Source organism: Ambystoma mexicanum, chromosome 12 (assembly GCF_040938575.1).
Source record: "Ambystoma mexicanum isolate Mex_15411 chromosome 12, UKY_AmexF1_1, whole genome shotgun sequence".
Lineage (NCBI taxonomy): Eukaryota > Metazoa > Chordata > Amphibia > Caudata > Ambystomatidae > Ambystoma > Ambystoma mexicanum.
Window position 1 is genome coordinate 19,985,735 of NC_090936.1, and position 16,916 is coordinate 20,002,650.

At 40.4% G+C, this 16,916-nt stretch overlaps 1 protein-coding gene across 1 annotated transcript in view; it reads left to right on the plus strand.

The window, feature by feature from the left end:
* CDNF (cerebral dopamine neurotrophic factor) overlaps positions 1-16,916 on the plus strand; it is a 390,175-nt gene that overhangs the window by 340,877 nt on the left and 32,382 nt on the right. The window contains exons 2-3 of the mRNA XM_069627686.1: positions 15,689-15,816; positions 16,701-16,842. Of these exons, the coding sequence (XP_069483787.1) occupies positions 15,689-15,816; positions 16,701-16,842 (270 nt within the window). The remainder of the gene's footprint in view (positions 1-15,688; positions 15,817-16,700; positions 16,843-16,916) is intronic.

Genomic DNA, 16,916 nt, shown 5'->3' on the forward strand with positions numbered 1-16,916 from the left:
TGAACAGAGGGGGCTGCAAAAACGCACTTCTCGGGTTTGACCAGAAGTTTGTAACGTTGTAGACGCTCCAGCACTTGAGTAACGTGAAGGATATGGGATTCCAAGTCGGAGGAGTATATCAAAATATCTTCCAAGTAGATGATGACAGTAACCAGTAACAGATCGGAGAATAAACGATCCATAAATCGTTGAAAAATGGCCGGGGCATTCACTAATCCGAACGGCATTACCTTGTATTCGTATAATCCGAACGGGGTGCGGAAGGCCGTCTTCCATTCATCTCCCTCGGCAATGCGAAGCAAATGGTATGCGTTCCGAAGGTCCAGTTTAGTGAAGATACTAGCCCCCTGTACCGCCTCTATGATCTCAGATATGAGTGGCATGGTATAGCGGTCTCTGATTGTAACTTTATTTAGTCCTCTGTAATCAATACAAGGACGCAAATCAGTGGAGTCCCTCTTTCTGATGAAAAACAATGAAGCTCCTGCCGGAGACTTGGAATGTTGAATAAGGCCGTTTTGCAAGTTGGTATCCAAGTATTTCCTTAAAACTTGCCTCTCGGTTTGGGTTAAAGAAAACATCCTGCCAAAAGGAACTAAAGCATTACTTTCCAACTCTAAAGAGCAATCTTCAGGCCTGTGTGGGGGTAGCTCCGCAGGTATCGTCTCCTTGAAGACCTCCTGATAGGGTAAACAATAATGTGGTAATGCGTGAACCCCCACATGATCACTTGTTAACACCTTCGAAGTCTGGGACTCCCCATTGAATGGTGCTGAGAGGCAATGTTGTCTGCAGTACATAGATGAAAAACTCAACTGGTTGCTAGTCCAGTTTACCTGAGGGTTGTGTTTGCGAAGCCAGGTAACTCCTAAAATTATAGGAAAGTGCGCGGCTCTAATGATGTCGAATTTGAGCACTTCTCTATGTTGGAAGATGGTAACTCCTAGTTCTTCCGTGGTATGGGTTATCAAACCCGATGAGAGGGGAGATCCGTCTACACCCTCTACCTTTTGATCATCTTTGCGGGCTACTCTAATAAGGCCCACCTTCTCTGCCCAAAGAGTGTCAACAAAGTTTCCGGCCGCCCCACAATCCAGGAAGGCTAGGGCATCTATAGATCTTCCCTGGGATTCAATTTGTACCGGAATAACCATCAACCTGGAATCCTCCAAAGTGTTGGGAGCTGAAATGGAGAGAGAAACATAGGGACTGAACGGGTTGCAAATCGATCCTCGGAACCAAGTCCCTACTGGCGCCGAGGAAGTTCGTTTCCCTGTGACCTAGTTGGAACCACCGGACAATCTTTGAGCTGGTGCTGTTCAGAACCACAATAGGCACACAGTCCCTTTTCCTTTCTCCTTCTTCGCTCAGCGAATGTAAGCAGACCCCTGGTAGCTCCGATCTGCATTGGCTCTTCGAGGGAGTGGGAGGAGGTGTGAGAAGAGGACGTAGAAGCATTGGATGTATGAGGGCTTGTTGATACACCATGTTTGCGGCGTTCTGCTCGGCGTTCTTGAAGACGATATTCAATCTGCAATGTGGAGGATAGCAGATCAGTGAAAGTCGGGGGGTGAGAGGACCGGGCAAGCTCGTCCTTAATCTCTTCTCTTAGGCCCCTTCTGAAGATGGTGTACTGGGCTTGTTCCGGCCAACCGGCTCCTACCGCCAAAGTCTTGAATCGGGATATATATGTTAGAACATCTGAGGACCCTTGCCGCACATCCAACAAATCCTCACATGCAGTAAAGGTTAGTTCCGGTCTCTCAAATGTCTGTTGCAACAAGGCTTGAAAGCCGGCGAAGTCATGTAATATGGGGTTAGCACTGATCACCAATGGCGTGGCCCAAGAGAGGGCGTTACCAGTCATATTTGAGATCAAAAAGCCTACCTTGGATTGATCTGTGGCAAAGGAACGAGGCCGAAAAGTAAAGTACACTACACAAGCCTCCATGAATTCTTTTATCTTCTTTGGTGAACCATCGAATTTCCCCGAAGGAAGCGACATCATCGGTAGTTCCGCAGGCGAAACCTCCCGAGTTGTGGCAAGTTGGCGTAGAACCACGTTTTCAGCCTTAACCGTCTGTAATTCTTGTGACAGGCCATGATCCTCCTTCCAGAGTTCCTGGATCTGTTCTTCGGCTGACATTGTTTTCTCCTGGCGTTGCAATCTGTCCAATTTCATCTCCCTCTCCTCCCCACTCTCCTCACCTGATCGGTAATCCTCCAATTCTTCCGTCTTGAGATGCCGACGTGAGCAGAAATCTCTCTTCGTGGTTGAAGATACTTGCCTACCACGAGAGGAAGCCACAGTGAATGCTTGAAACAAGCAGTCCTGGGACTCCTTTCCCGTAGTGGGCGACAAGGGAAAAAGCCTGGATGGCAGAAAAAACCCTTGCAAAGAATGAAGCCAAACAGGAGTCTTCCAAGGATAATGATGAAGCGTAGTCTGTAGTAGTAGAAGAGTAGGTTTCCGGCTACTACGGATTTGAGGAGGAGGATGACAAACGATGATGGCAGAAACAAGGCAGAAAACGCCTTGCAAGAAGGAGTAGAGAGAGAGACTGTAGCCGGCGGCGAGATAGAGCCACAAAAGCTGAAGAAGGTAAAGCAAAAGGGGAGAAGAGAGAGAGAGAGAGAGAGAGAGAAAGAAGCCTCGCTCGAAACTAGGAGAGGCGAAGGTAAAGGCACGGACCAAGCCGTGTTAGGGAAATACTAGCGTTCTCACCCAAAGCAGGAAAACAAAACACTATGGGGGTTGCAACGCAGAGATTGCCGGGAGTGAGATACTGAAATACTTCCCGGCGACCGCCATGTTGCCGGAGAACTAGACCGCAGCTGCACGTAAAGAAAGCAACGTGCTGGAACTACGGTCTGCGCCGGAGCCTCCAATGCGGAAGTATCCGCCAATCGGCCCGGCTGCGCATGACACATACACAGAATTACTGATCTTCATTATCAGTCATACACAGAATTGCTGATCTTCATTAGCAGTCATACACAGAATCACTGATCTCTATCAGCAGGCTCACACGGAATCACTGATCTCCATTAGCAGTTATACACAGAATTGTTGATCTCCATTGGCAGTCATACACAGAATCACTGATCTCCATTAGCAGTTATACACAGAATTGCTGATCTTCATTGGCAGTCATACGCACAATCACTGATCCTTATTAGCAGTCATACACAGAATCACTGATCTCCATTAGCAGTTATGCACATAATTACTGATTTACATTAGCAGACAAACATAGAATCACAGATCTCATTTTGCAGTTATATACAGAATCACTGATCTTCATTAGCAGTCAGACAGAATCACTGATCTCCATTAGTAGTTATACAAAGAATCATTGATCTTCATTAGCAGTCAAATGCACAATCACTGATCTCCATGAGCAGTTAAACACAGAATCACTGATCTCCATTAGCAGTCATACACAGAATTACTGATCTTCATAAGTAGTCATAGACAGAATCACTGATCTCCATTAGTAGTTATACACAAAATCACTGATCTTCATAAGCAGTCATACACGGAATTGCTGATCTCCATTAGCAGTTATAGACAGAATTGCTGATCTTCATTAGCAGTCATACACAGAATTGCGGATCTTCATTAGCAGTTATACACAGAATCGCTAATCTCCATTAGCAGTCATACACAGAATTACTGATCTTCATTATCAGTCATATACAGAATTGCTGATCTTCATTAGCAGTCATACACAGAATCACTGATCTCTATCAGCAGGCTCACACGGAATCACTGATCTCCATTAGCAGTTATACACAGAATTGTTGATCTCCATTGGCAGTCATACACAGAATCACTGATCTTCATTAGCAGTCATACACAGAATCGCTGATCTCCATTAGCAGTTATACAAAGAATCGCTACTCTTCATCAGCAGTCATACAGAAGGATTGCTGATCTTCATTAGCAGTCATACACAGAATCGCTGAGCTCCTTTAGCAGTAATACACAGAATCGCTGATCTCCATTAGCAATTATACACAGAATCACCGATATTCATTAGCAGTCATACACAGAATCACTGATCTTCATTAGCATTCATACACAGAATCGCTGATCTCCATTAGCAGTCATACACAGAATTACTGATCTTCATTAGCAGTTATACACAGAATTGCTGAGCTTCATTAGCAGTCATACACAGAATCGTGGATCTACATTAGCAGTTATACACAGAATCGCTGATCTCCATTAGCAGTCATACACAGAATTACTGATCTTCATTAGCAGTCATATACAGAATCGCTGATCCCATTAGCAATTATACAGAGAATTGCTGATCTTCATTAGCAGTCATACACAGAATCACTGATCTTCATTAGCAGCCATACAAAGAATGGATGGTCCCCATTAGCAGTCATACACAGAATTGCTGATCTCATTAGCAGTTATACACAGAATCCCTGATTTTCATTAGCAGTCAAAAACAGAATCACAGATCTCCTTTACCAGTTATACACAGAATTGGTGATGTTCATTAGCAGTCATACACAGAATCACTGATCTCCATGATCAGTTATACACATACTCACTGATCTTCATTGGCAGGCATACACAGAATCGCTGATCTCCAGTAGCAGTCATACGCAGAATCTCTGATCTCCATTTTCAGTTATACACAGAATTGCTGAACTTCATTAGCAGTCATACACAGAATCACTGATCTCCATTAGCAGTCATACACAGAATTACTGATCTTCATTAGCAGTCATATACAGAATCGCTGATCCGCATTAGCAATTATACAGAGAATTGCTGATCTTCATTAGCAGTCATACACAGAATCACTGATCTTCATTAGCAGCCATACAAAGAATGGCTGGTCTCCATTAGCAGTCATACACAGAATTGGTGATCTCATTAGCAGTTATACACAGAATCCCTGATTTTCATTAGCAGTCAAACACAGAATCACAGATCTCCTTTATCAGTTATACACAGAATTGGTGATGTTGATTAGCAGTCATACACAGAATCGCTGATCTCCATGATCAGTTATACACATAATCACTGATCTTCATTGGCAGGCATACACAGAATTGCTGATCTCCAGTAGCAGTCATACACAGAATCTCTGATCTCCATTTTCAGTTATACACAGAATTGCTGATGTTCATTAGCAGTTATGCACAAAATTACTGATCTACATTAGCAGACAAACATAGAATCACAGATCTCATTTAGCAGTTATATACAGAATCACTGATCTTCATTAGCAGTCAGACACAGAATCACTGATCTCCATTAGTAGTTATACAAAGAATCATTGATCTTCATTAGCAGTCAAATGCACAATCACTGATCCTTATTAGCAGTCATACACAGAATCACTGATCTCTATTAGCAGTTATGCACATACTTACTGATCTACATTAGCAGACAAACATAGAATAAGAGATCTCATTTAGCAGTTATATTCAGAATCACTGATCTTCATTAGCAGTCATACACAGAATTACTGATCTTCATTAGCAATCATTCACAGAATCGCTGATCTCCGTTAGCAGTTATACATAGAATTACTGATCTTCATTAGCAGTCATACACAGAATCACTGATCTCCATTAGCAGGCACACACAGACTCTCAGATCTCCATTAGCAGTCATACACAGAATTACTGATCTTCATTAGCAATCGTTCACAGAATCACTGATCTCCATTAGCAGTCATACACAAAATTACTGATCTTCATTAGCAATCATTCACAGAATCGCTGATCTCCGTTAGCAGTTATACACAGAATTACTGATCTTCATTAGCAGTCATACACAGAATCACTGATCTCCATTTGCAGGCACACACAGACTCTCTGATCTCCATTAGCAGTCATACACAGAATTACTGATCTTCATTAGCAATCATTCACAGAATCGCTGATCTCCGTTATCAGTTATACACAGAATTGCTGATCTCCATTGCAGTCATACACAGAATCACTGATCTTCATTAGCAGTCATACACAGAATTGCTGATCTCCATTAGTAGTTATACACAGAATCGCTGATCTTCATCAGCAGTCATACAGAAGGATTGCTGATCTTCATTAGCAGTCATACACAGAATTGGTGATCCCCCTTAGCAGTTATACAGAGAATTGCTGATCTTCATTAGCAGTCATACACAGAATCACTGATCTTTATTCGCAGTCAGACAGAATCACCGATCTCCATTAGTAGTTATACACAAAATTACTGATCTTCATAAGCAGTCATGCACAGGATCGCTGATCTCCATTGCAGTCATACACAGAATCACTGATCTTCATTAGCAGCCATACACAGAATTGCTGATCCCCATTAGCAGTCATACACAGAATCAATGATCTTCATTAGCCGTCATACACAGAATCACTGATCTCCATTAGCAGTTATACACAGAATCCCTGATCATCATCAGCAGTCAAATGCAGAATCACTGATCTCCATTATCAGTCATACACAGAATCACTGATCTCATTATCAGTTATACACAGAATCACTGATCTTCATTAGCAGTCATACACAGAATCACTGATCTTTATTCGCAGTCAGACAGAATCACCGATCTCCATTAGTAGTTATACACAAAATTACTGATCTTCATAAGCAGTCATGCACAGGATCGCTGATCTCCATTAGCAGTTATACACAGAATTGCTGATCTTCATTAGCAGTCATACACAGAATCGTAGATCTTCATTAGCAGTTATACACAGAATTGCTGATCTCCGTTAGCAGTCATACACAGGATTACTGATCTTCATTAGCAATCCTTGATAAAATCACTGATCTCCATTAACAGTTATACACAGAATTACTGATCTTCATTAGCAGTCATACACAGAATTGCTGATCTTCATTAACAGTCATACACAGAATCACTGATCTCCATTAGCAGGCATACAAAGAATCACTGATCTCCATTTTCAGTTATACACAGAATTGCTGATCTCCATTGGCAGTCATACGCACAATCACTGATCCTTATTAGCAGTCATAAACAGAATCACTGATCTCCATTAGCAGTTATGCACATAATTACTGATCTACATTAGCAGACTAACATAGAATCACAGATCTCATTTAGCAGTTATATACAGAATCACTGATCTTCATTAGCAGTCAGACAGAATCACTGATCTCCATTAGTAGTTATACAAAGAATCATTGATCTTCATTAGCAGTCAAATGCACAATCACTGATCTCCATGAGCAGTTAAACACAGAATCACTGATCTCCATTAGCAGTCATACACAGAAACACTGACCTTCATTAGCAGTCAGACAGAATCATTTATCTCCATTAGTAGTTATACACAGAATTACTGATCTTCATAAGCAGTCATAGACAGAATCACTGATCTCCATTAGTAGTTATACACAAAATCACTGATCTTCATAAGCAGTCATACACGGAATTGCTGATCTCCATTAGCAGTTATAGACAGAATTGCTGATATTCATTAGCAGTCATACACAGAATTGCGGATCTTCATTAGCAGTTATACACAGAATCGCTAATCTCCATTAGCAGTCATACACAGAATTACTGATCTTCATTATCAGTCATACACAGAATGGCTGATCTTCATTAGCAGTCATACACAGAATCACTGATCTCTATCAGCAGGCTCACACGGAATCACTGATCTCCATTAGCAGTTATACACAGAATTGTTGATCTCCATTGGCAGTCATACACAGAATCACTGATCTTCATTAGCAGTCATACACAGAATCGCTGATCTCCATTAGCAGTTATACACAGAATCGCTAATCTTCATCAGCAGTCATACAGAAGGATTGCTGATCTTCATTAGAAGTCATACACAGAATCGCTGAGCTCCTTTAGCAGTAATACACAGAATCGCTGATCTCCATTAGCAATTATACACAGAATCACCGATATTCATTAGCAGTCATACACAGAATCGCTGATCTTCATTAGCATTCATACACAGAATCACTGATCTCCATTAGCAGTCATACACGGAATCACTGATCTTCATTATCAGTCATATACAGAATCGCTGATCCCCATTAGAAATTATACAGAGAATTGCTGATCTTCATTAGCAGTCATAAACAGAATCACTGATCTTCATTATCAGCCATACAAAGAATGGATGGTCTCCATTAGCAGTCATACACAGAATTGCTGATCTCATTAGAAGTTATACACAGAATCCCTGATTTTCATTAGCAGTCAAACACAGAATGACAGATCTCCTTTACTAGTTATACACAGAATTGGTGATGTTCATTAGCAGTCATACACAGAATTGCTGATCTCCATGATCAGTTATACACATAATCACTGATCTTCATTGGCAGGCATACACAGAATCGCTGATCTCCAGTAGCAGTCATACACAGAATCTCTGATCTCCATTTTCAGTTATACACAGAATTGCTGAGCTTCATTAGCAGTCATACACAGAATCGTGGATCTTCATTAGCAGTTATACACAGAATCGCTGATCTCCATTAGCAGTCATACACAGAATTACTGATCTTCATTAGCAGTCATATACAGAATCGCTGATCCCATTAGCAATTATACAGAGAATTGCTGATCTTCATTAGCAGTCATGCACAGAATCACTGATCTTCATTAGCAGCCATACAAAGAATGGATGGTCTCCATTAGCAGTCATACACAGAATTGCTGATCTCCATTTTCAGTTATACACAGAATTGCTGAACTTCATTAGCAGTCATACACAGAATCGTGGATCTTCATTAGCAGTTATACACAGAATCGCTGATCTCCATTAGCAGTCATACACAGAATTACTGATCTTCATTAGCAGTCATATACAGAATCGCTGATCCCCATTAGCAACTATACAGAGAATTGCTGATCTTCATTAGCAGTCATACACCGAATCACTGATCTTCATTAGCAGCCATACAAAGAATGGCTGGTCTCCATTAGCAGTCATACACAGAATTGCTGATCTCATTAGCAGTTATACACAGAATCCCTGATTTTCATTAGCAGTCAAACACAGAATCACAGATCTCCTTTATCAGTTATACACAGAATTGGTGATGTTGATTAGCAGTCATACACAGAATCGCTGATCTCCATGATCAGTTATACACATAATCACTGATCTTCATTGGCAGGCATACACAGAATTGCTGATCTCCAGTAGCAGTCATACACAGAATCTCTGATCTCCATTTTCAGTTATGCACATAATTACTGATCTACATTAGCAGACAAACATAGAATCACAGATCTCATTTAGCAGTTATATACAGAATCACTGATCTTCATTAGCAGTCAGACACAGAATCACTGATCTCCATTAGCAGTTATGCACATAATTACTGATCTACATTAGCAGACAAACATAGAATCACAGATCTCATTTAGCAGTTATATACAGAATCATTGATCTTCATTAACAGTCAGACAGAATCACTGATCTCCATTAGTAGTTATACAAAGAATCATTGATCTTCATTAGCAGTCAAATGCACAATCACTGATCCTTATTAGCAGTCATACACAGAAGCACTGATCTCCATTAGCAGTTATGCACATACTTATTGATCTACATTAGCAGACAAACATAGAATCACAGATCTCATTTAGCAGTTATATACAGAATCGCTGATCTTCATTAGCAGTCAGACAGAATCACTGATCTCCATTAGTAGTTATACAAAGAATCATTGATCTTCATTAGCAGTCAAATGCACAATCACTGATCTCCATGAGCAGTTAAACACAGAATCACTGATCTCCATTAGCAGTCATACACAGAATCACTTATCTCCATTAGTAGTTATACACAGAATTACTGATCTTCATAAGCAGTCATAGACAGAATCACTGATCTCCATTAGTAGTTATACACAAAATCACTGATCTTCATAAGCAGTCATACACGGAATTGTTGATCTCCATTAGCAGTTATAGACAGTATTGCTGATCTTCATTAGCAGTCATACACAGAATTGCGGATCTTCATTAGCAGTTATACACAGAATCGCTAATCTCCATTAGCAGTCATGCACAGAATTACTGATCTTCATTATCAGTCATACACAGAATTGCTGATCTTCATTAGCAGTCATACACAGAATTGTTGATCTCCATTGGCAGTCACACACAGAATCACTGATCTTCATTAGCAGTCATACACAGAATCACTGATCTCCATTAGCAGTAATACACAGAATCGCTGATCTCCATTAGCAATTATACACAGAATCACCGATATTCATTAGCAGTCATACACAGAATCGCTGATCTTCATTAGCATTCATACACAGAATCACTGATCTCCATTAGCAGTCATACACGGAATCACTGATCTTCATTATCAGTCATATACAGAATCGCTGATCCCCATTAGAAATTATACAGAGAATTGCTGATCTTCATTAGCAGTCATAAACAGAATCACTGATCTTCATTATCAGCCATACAAAGAATGGATGGTCTCCATTAGCAGTCATACACAGAATTGCTGATCTCATTAGCAGTTATACACAGAATCCCTGATTTTCATTAGCAGTCAAACACAGAATGACAGATCTCCTTTACTAGTTATACACAGAATTGGTGATGTTCATTAGCAGTCATACACAGAATTGCTGATCTCCATGATCAGTTATACACATAATCACTGATCTTCATTGGCAGGCATACACAGAATCGCTGATCTCCAGTAGCAGTCATACACAGAATCTCTGATCTCCATTTTCAGTTATACACAGAATTGCTGAGCTTCATTAGCAGTCATACACAGAATCGTGGATCTTCATTAGCAGTTATACACAGAATCGCTGATCTCCATTAGCAGTCATACACAGAATTACTGATCTTCATTAGCAGTCATATACAGAATCGCTGATCCCATTAGCAATTATACAGAGAATTGCTGATCTTCATTAGCAGTCATACACAGAATCACTGATCTTCATTAGCAGCCATACAAAGAATGGATGGTCTCCATTAGCAGTCATACACAGAATTGCTGATCTCCATTTTCAGTTATACACAGAATTGCTGAACTTCATTAGCAGTCATACACAGAATCGTGGATCTTCATTAGCAGTTATACACAGAATCGCTGATCTCCATTAGCAGTCATACACAGAATTACTGATCTTCATTAGCAGTCATATACAGAATCGCTGATCCCCATTAGCAACTATACAGAGAATTGCTGATCTTCATTAGCAGTCATACACAGAATCACTGATCTTCATTAGCAGCCATACAAAGAATGGCTGGTCTCCATTAGCAGTCATACACAGAATTGCTGATCTCATTAGCAGTGATACACAGAAACCCTGATTTTCATTAGCAGTCAAACACAGAATCACAGATCTCCTTTATCAGTTATACACAGAATTGGTGATGTTGATTAGCAGTCATACACAGAATCGCTGATCTCCATGATCAGTTATACACATAATCACTGATCTTCATTGGCAGGCATACACAGAATTGCTGATCTCCAGTAGCAGTCATACACAGAATCTCTGATCTCCATTTTCAGTTATGCACATAATTACTGATCTACATTAGCAGACAAACATAGAATCACAGATCTCATTTAGCAGTTATATACAGAATCACTGATCTTCATTAGCAGTCAGACACAGAATCACTGATCTCCATTAGCAGTTATGCACATAATTACTGATCTACATTAGCAGACAAACATAGAATCACAGATCTCATTTAGCAGTTATATACAGAATCATTGATCTTCATTAACAGTCAGACAGAATCACTGATCTCCATTAGTAGTTATACAAAGAATCATTGATCTTCATTAGCAGTCAAATGCACAATCACTGATCCTTATTAGCAGTCATACACAGAAGCACTGATCTCCATTAGCAGTTATGCACATACTTATTGATCTACATTAGCAGACAAACATAGAATCACAGATCTCATTTAGCAGTTACATACAGAATCGCTGATCTTCATTAGCAGTCAGACAGAATCACTGATCTCCATTAGTAGTTATACAAAGAATCATTGATCTTCATTAGCAGTCAAATGCACAATCACTGATCTCCATGAGCAGTTAAACACAGAATCACTGATCTCCATTAGCAGTCATACACAGAATCACTTATCTCCATTAGTAGTTATACACAGAATTACTGATCTTCATAAGCAGTCATAGACAGAATCACTGATCTCCATTAGTAGTTATACACAAAATCACTGATCTTCATAAGCAGTCATACACGGAATTGTTGATCTCCATTAGCAGTTATAGACAGTATTGCTGATCTTCATTAGCAGTCATACACAGAATTGCGGATCTTCATTAGCAGTTATACACAGAATCGCTAATCTCCATTAGCAGTCATGCACAGAATTACTGATCTTCATTATCAGTCATACACAGAATTGCTGATCTTCATTAGCAGTCATGCACAGAATTGTTGATCTCCATTGGCAGTCATACACAGAATCACTGATCTTCATTAGCAGTCATACACAGAATCACTGATCTCCATTAGCAGTTATACACAGAATTGTTGATCTCCATTGGCAGTCATACACATAATCACTGATCTTCATTAGCAGTTATACACAGAATCGCTGATCTCCATTAGCAGTTATACACCGAATCGCTAATCTTCATCAGCAGTCATACAGAAGGATTGCTGATCTTCATTAGCAGTCATACACAGAATCGCTGAGCTCCTTTAGCAGTAATACACAGAATCGCTGATCTCCATTAGCAATTATACACAGAATCACCGATATTCATTAGCAGTCATACACAGAATCGCTGATCTTCATTAGCATTCATACACAGAATAACTGATCTTCATTAGCAGTCATATACAGAATAGCTGATCCCCATTAGCAATTATACAGAGAATTGCTGATCTTCATTAGCAGTCATACACAGAATCGCTGATCTCCATTAGCAGTCATACACAGAATAACTGATCTTCATTAGCAGTCATATACAGAATAGCTGATCCCCATTAGCAATTATACAGAGAATTGCTGATCTTCATTAGCAGTCATACACAGAATCACTGATCTTCATTAGCAGTCATACAAAGAATGGCTGGTCTCCATTAGCAGTCATACACAGAATTGCTGATCTCATTAGCAGTTATACACAGAATCCCTGATTTTCATTAGCAGTCAAACACAGAATCACAGATCTCCTTTACCAGTTATACACAGAATTGGTGATGTTCATTAGCAGTCATACACAGAATCGCTGATCTCCATGATCAGTTATACACATAATCACTGATCTTCATTGGCAGGCATACATAGAATCGCTAATCTCCAGTAGCAGTCATACACAGAATCTCTGATCTCCATTTTCAGTTATACACAGAATTGCTGAACTTCATTAGCAGTCATACACAGAATCGTGGATCTTCATTAGCAGTTATACACAGAATCGCTGATCTCCATTAGCAGTCATACACAGAATTACTGATCTTCATTAGCAGTCATATACAGAATCGCTGATCCCCATTAGCAATTATACAGAGAATTGCTGATCTTCATTAGCAGTCATACACAGAATCACTGATCTTCATTAGCAGCCATACAAAGAATGGCTGGTCTCCATTAGCAGTCATACACAGAATTGCTGATCTCATTAGCAGTTATACACAGAATCCCTGATTTTCATTAGCAGTCAAGCACAGAATCACAGATCTCCTTTATCAGTTATACACAGAATTGGTGATGTTGATTAGCAGTCATACACAGAATCGCTGATCTCCATGATCAGTTATACACATAATCACTGATCTTCATTGGCAGGCATACACAGAATCGCTGATCTCCAGTAGCAGTCATACACAGAATCTCTGATCTCCATTTTCAGTTATACACAGAATTGCTGATCTTCATTAGCAGTCATACACAGAATCGTGGATCTTCATTAGCAGTTATAAACAGAATCGCTGATCTCCATTAGCAGTCATACACAGAATTACTGATCTTCATTAGCAATCATTCACAGAATCGCTGATCTCCGTTAGCAGTTATACACAGAATTACTGATCTTCATTAGCAGTCATACACAGAATCACTGATCTCCATTAGCAGGCACACACAGACTCTCTGATCTCCATTAGCAGTTATACACAGAATTGCTGCTCTCAATTGCAGTCATACACAGAATCACTGATCTTCATTAGCAGTCATACACAGAATTGCTGATCTCCATTAGCAGTTATACACAGAATCCCTGATCTTCATCAGCAGTCATACAGAAGGATTGCTGATCTTCATTAGCAGTCATGCACAGAATTGGTGATCTCCTCTAGCAGTTATAGAGAATTGCTAATCTTCATTAGCAGTTATACACAGAATCACTGATCTTCATTAGCAGCCATACACATAATTGCTGATCTCCATTAGCAGTCATACACAGAATCAATGATCTTCATTAGCAGTCATACACAGAATCACTGATCTCCATTAGCAGTTATACACAGAATCCCTGATCATCATCAGCAGTCAAATGCAGAATCACAGATCTCCTTTAGCAGTTATACACATACTCAGTCATCCTCATTAGCAGTCAAACACAGAATCACAGATCTCCTTTAGCAGTTATATACAGAATTGCTGATGTTCATTAGCAGTTATACACAGAAGCGCTGATCTCCATTATCAGTTATACACATAATCACTGATCTTCATTGGCAGGCATACACAAAATCACTGATCTCCATTAGCATTTATACACAGAATCGCTGATCTCCATTTTCAGTTATACACAGAATCACTGATATCCATTGGCAGTCATACACAGAATCGCTAATGTCCATTAGCAATCATGCATAGATGCTTTATTACAGACATGAGGATTCCAGTCGTTTGATTTTCCACCTCCAGGTGAGCCTGGCAGGAATTCCGCTGCTTGTGGGACTGATTTCCAGGTAGGCAGATGTGGTGCATGAATGCAAGATATTTGCAGATATCAACAGGCGCTCTACCCCGCAGCAATACCTTGCTTCCATTGGCATGCTGTAGACAAATTAAATTGCTTGACAGCTATCTACATTACACATTGATAGTTGCCAACCTCTTCGGTGCTAGAGCCATCCTGGGCCAGACACAACAGAAATATTCTAACCTTGGTAGTTTAGAGGATTAACCCTCGTCATCATAAGCATCCCGGGCACATGATGGGCTACGACCTCATACACTCAGATGATATAAGTAAGTAGTAGGTATTCAATCTTCGCAGCGCATGACACAAACAGAACAGAGAAGGGATTGCGAACACTAATGGCTCAAACAAACCATGGATTACCAGGAAGGTAGGCCTGAAGGAACACATGTGGTTCATTATGTAAATTAGCCACTTTAGAGCGAGCATGCTCGTACATGTACAATCTAGACTATAATTTTAATTTTTCTGTATCATTGCTCATTCTATTTTAACCTAGTTGCATGGCTACTATAAAAATATTGTGAACCTTCCCAATGCACAATACCGAATTCACTTAAAAACGTGCACATACAATCGATGATCAATGGTAAGGGGTTTGAAGAGTACTTCTCCCCATCTAGTAATCTCTCTCTCTCTCTCTCTCTCTCTCTCTCTCTCTCTCTCTCTCTCTCTCTCTCTCTCGCTCTCGCTCTCTCTCTCTCCTGTTAACCAGGTGGATTTTATTTTTCCCTAGTGTGTCAAGAATTCTTGGGGAAATTCTACAGTTCCCTGAAAGAAAAGCACATTGACTTCACTCCAAGCACTGTAGAGAGCCAATTGATTCAGACATGCAGATACGCCCAAGGGAAAGACAACCGCCTGGTAGGTTCACAGTTGTTTTTCTTTCACTATTCTATGTTGTTAGTAAGACACTGTCTTATCCATTTGGCTTTTCATTTAATTATAGTCATAACAACCCGTTTGTATATATTATTTCATGCAGGATTAATCCTGCTTCTAAGAACTGTAATGAGAGATGTTATTATACTCTTTTAAGGGAACTCAATGTATTGACCTTGAAAGGGCGAGCCAGCCCTGTGGGGACTTGAACCTGCGGCCCACCTTTCAAGAACGATGAACTCACTGAGCTATCTAACCGGTTGTTATTTCTCAGAATTCAATTTTATTTATTTTTTATTTATTTGCATTTATAAAGCACCTATCTGGCCTGAGGCATTGTGGCGCTGTTACAGAAGGCGTTACTTAACATACATGGTACAATAGGAAAACAATTTATTCAGTAATACAGTAGGGCGGAGGTAAGGCTAAGTTACTAAGTTGGTGAAAATCCCTTTAGTGTGAGAGTGGGGCCAAGACTGAAGAAGGGAGAGCCGCAGATATTGGGTGCTGCACTGGAGTAGGCAGAGCACAAAGGCAGTAGCCGTGGGATCCTGGGTTACAGGTGTGCAGTGTTCCCAGGTGAAGCTAGGAAACTCTGGATAAGACCCAAACCACAAAGGCAGTCTTACCTGTTTACATGGCGGCCATGAGCTGTCTCAAGAATGATCTTGCTGAAGTGCAAACCCCATGGACCGCCCCCGGTGTCTGTCGCAAGACAACCAGTCATTGGGGTAGATCACACTCAGAGATATGATGGAGACATGATAAGGCCTTACTTTGGATCTGCTGGCTTCAGGCAATATGTTGTTGTGTGTGCAATGTCATTTCATATTTTCCACTCATCTCACTATTTCTTCTTTCTGAAGTGCTACTATCTAGGGGCAACAAGTGACGCACCCACCAAAATTACCAGCGAAGTGGCCCGCCCCATGAGTGCCCACGTGCCCGTGGGCAAGATCTGCGAGAAGCTGAGGAAGCTGGACAGCCAGATCTGCGAGCTCAAGTATGGTACGGCAGGATCCTTTCCTACAACCAAAGACATGGACACAATCTTCTTATAGTGTACAGTCTGTAATAGTAAT